At 40.5% G+C, this 9849-nt stretch overlaps 2 protein-coding genes across 5 annotated transcripts in view; both read left to right on the forward strand.

Moving 5' to 3' along the window:
• actn1 (actinin, alpha 1) overlaps positions 1-3147 on the forward strand; it is a 60003-nt gene extending 56856 nt beyond the window's left edge. For 2 of the 4 annotated variants that reach the window (XM_047610750.1, XM_047610751.1), the window contains exons 19-21: positions 100-165; positions 498-656; positions 2491-3147. In XM_047610750.1, the coding sequence (XP_047466706.1) occupies positions 100-165; positions 498-656; positions 2491-2649 (384 nt within the window). In that variant the 3' untranslated portion in view covers positions 2650-3147. The remainder of the gene's footprint in view (positions 1-99; positions 166-497; positions 657-2490) is intronic. The other 2 variants (XM_047610748.1, XM_047610749.1) reach the window with 1 other exon arrangement.
• Positions 3148-4319: 1172 nt separating this feature from the next.
• Positions 4320-8232, forward strand: LOC125023480 (cytochrome c oxidase assembly protein COX16 homolog, mitochondrial). Its single transcript, XM_047610779.1, has 4 exons — positions 4320-4490; positions 5105-5182; positions 6983-7051; positions 7961-8232. The coding sequence occupies exons 1-4, from the start codon at positions 4431-4433 to the stop codon at positions 8087-8089; spliced, it is 336 nt and encodes a 111-aa protein (XP_047466735.1). The 5' UTR covers positions 4320-4430; the 3' UTR covers positions 8090-8232.
• Positions 8233-9849: the final 1617 nt, after the last annotated feature.

The raw sequence follows: 9849 nt of genomic DNA on the forward strand, positions 1-9849 counted from the left end.
CGACTTTCCCTCTTCCTCCCGCTGCCCCCTGCCTCTCCTTCTCTTGTTTCTCTCTTTTTTCTCCTCCTGTTTTTCGTATGTCCGTCTCTGACCTTGTAGAAGAGAACAGGAATCATGGATGCTGAAGACTTCAAAACCTGCCTTATCTCCGTGGGTTACAACCTGGTAAAGCCACGAGCACTCTTCAAGTACCAACATTTGTTTGTGTGTGATTAACCAGACCTGTCGGGAATGGTAATGAATGGATAGTGAGGTTCATGTTATTCAAACTAAAAAAAACTGTTTGTGTGTTATTATAATTTTCTATGTAAGGATGAGCCTGTGTAATGTGCACGACCACGCACTAGACAACATATTTTACCATATTTTACGTGTTTGTATGCGAGGTGTCTGGTCTTTGCTGTGCTGTTTTGCTGCGTTGCCGCGGGGATTGTCGCCATGGCGACTGAGCTTCACACGTCTTCCTCCCTCTCTCTCTCTCTCTCTCTCGCCACAAGGGGGAAAACGAGTTCTCCCGCATCATGAGCATAGTGGACCCCAACAGGATGGGCCTCGTCACCTTCCAGGCCTTCATCGACTTCATGTCCCGCGAGACGGCCGACACGGACACCGCCGACCAGGTCATGGCCTCCTTCAAAGTCCTGGCAGGGGATAAGGTGCGGTACTGGGTTTGAGTTGACATTCCCAAAATAAAGAATCGGATTTAATCAACTTTAAGAAAGGAGACAAACATACTGTTTATTGTCACATATATAAAACAGCCCACAGGTGTTAGTTATTTAAAAAGGACATTTCACATTAATCAACTTCGCAGTAAATGTGCTAGTGTTAGCCAGCTGGCTAATTTTCAGCTGTAGTCCTTTTGATGAGATGTTTTAGGAACCACTGTCATATCTGTGGAATAATAATTGTTAAAATTGCACAGCAGAAAGAGTCATTCATCAGTAAAAACCAGGAATTAGCCATTTGGCTAGCTCAAAAGGTGACAACAGAAACAACGTGCAGGCTGTAAGGTAGATAGTGATGTTCACATGTTTGGTTCTTCAGAAGCCAGCCCTTCAGGTGGAGACTAAATGTGTTGTAAGAGGTGCAGTTTCTTATGTCATTACATTAGAAGCTCTCTCACAGAAAAGCTCACTCACTCCTGTTTTGTACATTATCAAACCCTTGACGAACTGAACACAATGGAACATTTCCTCAACAGTTAAATATTTCCTTCAAGAGTTGCTGGATACCAGCGTAGATCTAAAAGGATGATAATAATTCTATGAGGAGGCCGTTGGCTGATGTTGCTCTATATGTGCATACGTTACTGTTTGCTAATAAGTTCACCGTCATAGACCATAATCAGTCTATTCAAGATAAATTTAGCTTTGCTGACTACTTCTCAAAGCCAGAAACACCAAAATAAACAGAGTATTTCCTTTCCCCTTATCCTCTGGAGGGTTGTGGGAGAACCTCCCAGCTGTTAAAGAACAAGAGGCAGGGTGCACATATTAAAATATGTGACATAAAATCACATATTAACCTAATAAAGATGTGTTAGAACGGTGGGAGGAACCCGGAAAGAACCCACACAGACAGACACAGCTAAAAAAACATGTAAACTCCAGACAGGAAGAACCTTCTCACTATGAACGCTTCTCCCTCTAAATACTACATCGCTGTGCTGCCAGAAAGCAGAGTATGTGAAATAAAAATGTGGATCTGCGTGGACATCTGTTAAATCTTGTCATCCGCCTGCAGACAGTAGTCTAGTAGTTATAATAATAGTCTATCTAGTAATGTGGAACAGGGCTACATGCAGTAACAATAGGTTATGTACAGTCTGGGTCTTGGGTGTTTCTCCTTTCCTAATATGGTCACAAATGAATTGATTCACTGGGGTCACTTTTTGTTTCCTTCCATTTGTTTGTCCCACTAAAACTGTTTGTGTATTTGTTGCAAAGTCCACATGTAGTTCCTCCCAGGGTATTTTCTACATTTTCTTCTATGTGTTTGTGTTTTTTTGTTTTCCGCCTTAGGGACAACAGATGGAAATTAGCTTCGGCTACAATCTGGCATATTTACATTATTTAGACACTTAGACAGACTTTAATGATCCACGAGGGAAATTACTTTGTCACTTCATTGCCCATAAAAGAAAACACTCTTAAAAACCACAAGAAAGATAAAATAAAATAAGATTAGATTAGATTAAAGTGAAATAAGTATTATCTAATCAAATAAAATAGGCGGAGTAATCAAAAAATTTACAGAATTAGAATATGAACCAATATAAAATGAATTATGCTCTGGCCCTAATTTAAAAAATAAATAAGTGAGCCTAGAACTGCAGGAAACCAACAATTGCATTGCTTTATAAACAGCTGTTGAGTTTTAAAATGTTACTATTTTTTCTGTCTCCGTGTGTTGGTTGTGTTGGTATATTCCTTACAGCTGGTATCTGAACATAACACACTGTGAATGTCGTCCTTGTTTCCTCTGTAGAACTATATCTTAGCTGATGAGCTTCGTCGGGAGCTGCCTCCGGACCAGGCTGAGTACTGCATCGCCCGTATGGCCCCTTACACCGGCCACGACGGCGTTCCCGGAGCCCTCGACTACATGTCCTTCTCCACCGCTCTGTACGGGGAGAGCGACCTCTGAACACTCTGTCATGTCGTCCTGACTCGGGACCACCAGCCTACCTGCTCTGATCACCGCCACGTCCTCCGACTGCCCCGTCGCCACACTCCTGTCCTACTACGCTCATTTTTTTTTTTTTTTTTTTTTTTTTTTGTATGTCTCTGGCCTTATCTTTTTTGTCATTATCCTCTGTCTCATCCTGCTCTCCCCCCCTCCCTCCCTCCCTCACCCCTACCCCTACCCCACACCTGTCCAGCCTCTCCACCGCTCCCTCACTGTCCGTCTCCGTTGTATTTGCTTCCCACGCAGTGCAGCAGCTCTCCAGGTTTACAAAGAGGGAGAGACAATGAAAATGTTTCTGTTTTTATTTTCTCGTTGTCATTGTTTTTTTTTTTCTTCAAAAAAAAAAAATGAATAAAGTTAACATATTTTATTATACTGAACAAAAAAAGGTATTTTTCTTCACCTGATTGAAAATAAGAGACGAAAATTGTAATAAAGAAAAATTGCTATACTGTCTCTTCTTCAGTGGTTTTCTAATAGAGTTGTGCATTTATCTGACTCTCTGATCCAGAGGACATTTATCTTAGGGAAATGTAAATGCTTATCATAATAAAAGTCTGTAGATATCATTTTATCTGAAGGGAAAGTAGATGAGAAGAGAATCATTAAATGGCCTGAATGCTCAGAGATAAACTGATGTGCACAAAGAAGCACAGCAGTGAGCTGTTTATGACTGCATTCAGACGGCCATGTTTTGCATATATTTCCTGCAGGTCAAATACCATCAATAATTTTCTACACCACAACTTGGTTACCGCCTTTTACTTCTAAACGTGGCTGAACATGTGAGAAATATTTCATATAAACCTTTCATAGACTTACAGATAGTTTAAATTCATTTATTTTGTCATCTGTAGTGTTTTAAATAGAAAACATTTTAATGTATAATTGCAGGAAAGTGGCATTAAAGGTATAGTTGATAGCATAAAAGTATCAGTGGGATATAGCTCGAGCAAAAAGTGGAAAAAACTTGAATTTTGTAGCTGTTGTTCTGGGAATTTACCAAAATAAAGTAGCAAATAGGTTCCTCAATCAAGCCACATTTATTTAAGTAGTTTCTTAATGTATGTACATAAAATATTCATAATATTCTATTTGAGTTTAAAGATTCAGTAATGAGGAACATAATAATAATGGTACTGTTTATTACATTATCTTATTATTATTTTGTTTTGTAGTTTTACTGTGTTTTCTAACGATTTACAGTCAATTAAATAATCATAAATGAACTGACACACATAGAAGGCTACCTGCGGTTTTCTAGTGCCTCTAGAGGAAGTTACCCAATTACCTGTGAGTAAAAAAAAAAAAAAAAAAAAAGCCAATTTCCGGTCCTTTAAAGTAGCAAAGAAGCTGATGTTGTCCTATCAATGCGAGAAAGAACCAATTATTTATTCATTTTATTAGTGGTATTAGTGGTATTCTGTGCAATGTGAAATGTAAGACATGAAAATAGTCTAATATATTCATACTGATATAAAATGTATAAGGCCAATAATAACGAGATACTTTGAGGCAAAATTATTTCCGTGGAAGTGAAGTAAAGTACAATTTATCTACAACGCTTTTTAATTTCCCTGTCCGGAACCGATACACGCCAGGAACTTTTCGGTCGTGTCCTCGCAACGTACACGGACGCTTTAGCGCGTCGGACCCAACCAGGAAGTGCCTCCAAGCCGTGACCTGCTCGCTGTTATGATACTGTAAGATGGACTTCTAGCTGAAGAGAGACAAAAGTCATGTTTAATCTAAAGGCGCTGCGGAAGAACAAAACAGTCAGATATGGAGTTCCCATGCTTGTGAGTAATATTTACAGTACGGGGTTGTGTATTAACGGAGACGTTAGTTAGCAAGTTAGCAGGTTTCTGAATACATAACACCTCATCAGTTACTTCTCCAGTGTACTTGTAATATTTATATTAGCAGACATTTTAAAATAAGCTCCTGATTGTTCTTGTTAGTTAATATACTATAACTTTACTTTATTGCAGATGTTTATTAGCTATTTCTCTTATGTCGTGCTATATAATTACACGAGACACATTTAAATAGACAGAATTACACTGATTAGTTATAACTTTTATACGTTTTCTTTATCTTATTTGTCAGTTTATTAAATATGCAAGTTTGGATATTTACTCTGTGGAGTTTATGTTTCGTTTTTACAAAAAATCTTTACACATATTAGGTTATTTTGGAGGACGTGTTTGGTGCTACTGTTGACCCATGATGAAGGATTACATACCGAAATAATTAACATTTATAAGCTCTTTGTGCAACTGTGCATAAACTGTGACTCGTTGTTTTAGCTCACTTTAACCAGACATTATTCAAACAAGCACATTCCTAATATAGGAGACCAGAGTGTTTATTATTATTGAGTTAACTAAACACAGATGGTTTATAATTTCAGTTGCTGGTGATTGGTGGTTCCTTTGGCCTGCGAGAGTTCACACAAATCCGATACGATGCCCAAAGGATCAGAAAAAAGGTTTGTGGTAAATTCATTTTTCGTTACATGTTTCATATTCAGTCACTGGTTGGTCGTAATAACACATTCGACTGCTGTGACATAATTAAATCTACCAGATGTGTATTAGTATAGAAAAAGCCTGTTGGGGGTGAAGCATATAAGGTCAAAAGGGTAAAAGGGTAAAATCCATGTTGTTAAGAACTGCAGCCAGTGTGTGAATACTCCTCCCTGTGGTCAGAACAGTAACTGCACCTGAAGGTCTATATCTTCCAAGTGGACCAATTAAAATATTACAGATGCTCGGATGACACAGTGCACTGTGTTAGATATTGGGTTTTCAATTTAAATGTATAATTTTAAAGAAATTTACTTTGTACTTTCTCCGTCTATTAAATTCAGAAATACTCTGCAGGCGTACACCACTGACATGCTTTCCTAGCCCATTTACACTGAATCAGTGCAACAAAATGATGTGAGAACAAGCTCTGATAATTCATTAAAAGACAAACAATTCATTAAAATGACAGAGGCCCTTATTAGAGGCTGTTACAATCTGATGCACTGGCTCCGAGGGGGAAGTAGCTGTTGTGCGCTATTTTATTGTGACAAACGCAGATTCATGTCATCTGGTTTGGAGCCAGATGGCAGGGTCATCTTTTCTTATTACTGTCCATGTGAAGCGGCACTACACAGTAGATGATGAGGGTGGTGGTGGTTGTGGTGGTGGTGGTGGTGGAGGAGGAGGAGGAGGAGGGCATTGTGCCCCTGGCACTGGGCCCGTGCAGCAGCCCCCACACTACACGCTGTCTCGCATCAGGGCCGACCGAGCTTCTCAGACCCTGTGGAGGAAAGACTGTCTTTAGTGAATGTGCATGCACATGTAATTTAATCCACTGAATATCTAAACAGTTGTAAAAATGCACATGACAAAAACCACTCTTCCAGTTTTTATGGGCTACAGTCTGCCGTTTCCATGATTTTAATCTCACAGATGTTTGCTCACTTAAGTCACTGAAACCATTATCTCAGAGCAGTTCACTGTGTGATCCAATTTGCATTTTCTCCTCAGTGATTTCATTTATCCTGGAGGCAGACTTAAACTTGAAGGCCTTTTGTCTTCCCTTTCGAGGTTTCACTTTTTCCTAGTTTGTTTTTGATGCTCAGGTGTAGCCACGGACGTCTCCGCAGCAGCTATCAAGATAACTACTTGGGCTATTAATGCGCTCATATGAAGGCTGCAAAATATTCTGTATATTATTTATTAGCTGCTGTAATGTAGGTCTAATTAAAAATCAATCATGGAATTATAAAACTCATCAGTCACCCGGGTAACTGCTGCGGTATGGCTATGAAATATTAGAACTCATTAAAACTAATGATTCAGAATGGGATTCATTTCAGTCCTATTCTTGGGCAAAACTAATTTGAATTGCAAAGCCCAGATTGCTCCATCGGACCCGACTCTCAAACCCTCTTACATGGAATCTGCACAGTTTTAATAAACCTCAAGATGTTGACTCTTTCCAAACGAAGCGGTAAAATAAGGTAAATTGGATCCTCTCTAAAGGTTTTGCAGAAGGTTGACTTTGAAGCTTCTCTGGAAGAAAACTACTTGAACCTGTTCACCATATGGCATCAAAAGAGTAATAATGCACAAAGAGGTAGTGGAGGCGATGTCACCGTTTCAGTCGAAAGTTGCAACGATACAAACAGCCTCTATGTTATTTTGGTGTTTGGTATGTTTAGTCCGTGCTGCCTTTCTACTCTTCCCCTCTGTCTGCATTTCATTTGTTACAATTTGAATTTATTCTCTCTCAGCTGGATCCTTCCCTTGAGGCTAAGGTTAACGTCCAGAAGCAGTCGGTCATACTGGAGGAGGAGTACGAGGTAAGGAGAGACCCTGGGGTGGGGGATGAAAGAATCTCGCTGGTGTTGTGTGTCTGCCAGAAAGATGAGACGGTAACCGACTGTGCTTTTATAGGGGGGGTCTTCAGGTTGTCGAATGTTTGAACTAAATTTCTGATCTGTGGTTGCTCTTATCCGGCGGCCTATTAAAATAAAACCCTTCTCATGTGTCAGGCTGCAGACCAGGGTCAGATAGTAGTAGCAAATAATTCAGGCGTGCCTAGACTGGTACCCGCACTGTAAGTTATTTGGGCGTGCGAGAAAGTTGCCAACGTACACCGATCAGGCATAACATTATGACCACCTTCCTAATATTGTGTAGGTTTCACTTGTGCCTCCAAAACAGTTGGGATTCATCAGAGAATGGACATGGGCCCTCTGAGGGCGTCCTTTTAAACTTTCTTTAAATACACATTAACATGAATCCAACATGTTTTAATAAAGAGATAACTTGGACGGAAAACCGTTGAAGAGAGTTAATGGGAGAGGCCTGCTCTATGCATGTGTCATTGCTATGGGGTGGGACTGTCTGGTCTGGTGTAGGTGGGTGGTACATATCTAAGTAACATCCACACGAATGAATGCCAGGTCCAGAAGTTTCCATGCAGAACACTGAATTGTCACAAGATGGTTTAAATGTTATTTAATTCTCCTGTCAGTGGTTTTAATGTGAATGATCGGTGTGGTTTGTTTAAGACTCTTTCAGATTGTCATAATTTACCACATCTGATGAAGTACATCAACCAAACTGAGGAGGAAAATGATATAAAATGTACTTACATGTATGCACGCACGCGCTATAGCGGAGTGGAAAGATCTTGAATTTCTTTCGACTGTCAGCATCTTGAAGGGTAATCTTTGCCCCGTCTTACGTTGTTGTTTCCTCTGCAGAAGATGAAGCAGAGTAATTTGGACGAGTGGAAGAACATCCGTGGTCCTCGGCCCTGGGAGGACTCCAAGGAGTACCAGGAGCAGCAGCGCAGCAGGCAGAGCAAACAGGAGTCGGGTGCATCGGGCTGAGCGGACGGCATCCACACAGCCGAGTGTGGAGAAGATATCCTGGTCGCTACAGCTCCATTTCCTGGACACTTGCGTTGGACTTTTTCTAGTGGTCAAAAAGATACCATGTGAGCAAGTTTGCCTTTTATTTGAAAAGGTTTTTACATATAATATAAGGACCAGTCACTTGCCCTGGAGTGTCTAACAAAAAAAACTACCAGTAGGTGGCGCATCCAGCTCCAATCTGATGCACTGTACCTTCAGTAAGGTAGAGAATATATGTGGGCGTATGATTTCCATGTCTCAATAAATTATTTCTATTGATCCAAAGCGTTGCCTTTACTTTCATTTTGTTTTTTGACCAAACCTCGTGAATGTGGACTTTGTTTACAACGGCATTGCATTGATTTACCAGTAGAAAGCGTAAAAGAATAAATAACACAACAGTCCAGGCTTTCCTCAGGCTTTATAGGCCTCGACAGTAATCCGTTTCTCTGACAGTTATTACTTTGCAATGCGGTGGATTTATTGCGTATATAATGGAAATAGTATTACCTTTTCTTTTTCTTTGTCCTAAAATAACAAAAGAACATGATTTTTTTTTTGCCATGTGTCATTATGTCTACACATTTGTACGTGTAAGTAAAACCCGGCTGAGTGACAGATAATGTAAGTGCCACCTCGTCTCGGGCCGTGAAATGAGCTGTGATGAATATTCTCCAGGTGCATAGGTCTGCAGGAAAACGTCTCGGGATGTATTTTGCGTAATCATATTTTTATGTTCATCGTTCCCGGGCTCTGCAAACAAACGGCACATCATAAAGTCCAGAGCGCCGCTTTGTCACCGGGTGTTTTAAGTGTCGAGGAAGCAACGATCGCCCCCTAATCCACCAAACACATCTGAATGACAAAGCGGAGTAATCAAGTGTTTGCCACGGGATTAGCAGATCACATCAAGGCTTCGGTGTCGGCGCCCCGGCGATGATAAATGTCTGGGGTTTCTGATGAGGCGCCACATGGTGCGGTGTGTCTGTTATCATCAGAGGTGAATCACAGCGGATGCTCCACAGGCTGCCCCAGGGCTGCGTTTGATCAAATACACAATATACGACTGAAAATCTGAACCACACCGAGGGGGCTGCTGCTTCTAACCGTGGTACAGAAGAAATATTGAGTTTGACGACGGTCGATAAGCCGATCCGCAGTGTTCTTTAGAAGATATAGAGGAATGAAAATATGAAATAAAACTGGCAATAGCACAGTTTGAAAATAAGTAAAGTAAAATTGAAAAAGTTCTATTGTATTCTTGATGTTTCGAGAAGAAGGATGACAGGATTACACGTTTCCATGTAATACATGCAGACTTACAGTATAGTGAGAGTCTGTGTGTGTGTTTTTGTGGGGATTATTTGATATTTATAGTTTTTTAGTTCAGTTGCAGATGGAAAGAAACTGTTCCTGTGGTGAGAGGTTTTGTTCCTGATGGACCGCAGCCTCCTGTCAGAGTGAAGTCGCTTAAATTGTGTGCAGGAAAAGACACAATTGAGATACAATTCCTCGCCAGGCAGCGACCTCCAGGTCTGAGTGATGAAGCTCATGCCTAAGTGCAAAAAAACTGCAGTTCATCGAGTGGCCACTTGAGTCTGGCTCCAAAAGGGAGCAAATCCTCATTAACCCCCATGTTAAAAAGCTAAATTTTACAGCATTATTAAACATGCTTGATACAAAAAACGACTTTGGTCCCAATAGTTTATTTCACTATTCATGACAACTGTACGGGG

This window comes from Mugil cephalus, chromosome 17 (genome assembly GCF_022458985.1).
Source record: "Mugil cephalus isolate CIBA_MC_2020 chromosome 17, CIBA_Mcephalus_1.1, whole genome shotgun sequence".
In the NCBI taxonomy this organism is placed as follows: Eukaryota; Metazoa; Chordata; class Actinopteri; order Mugiliformes; family Mugilidae; genus Mugil; species Mugil cephalus.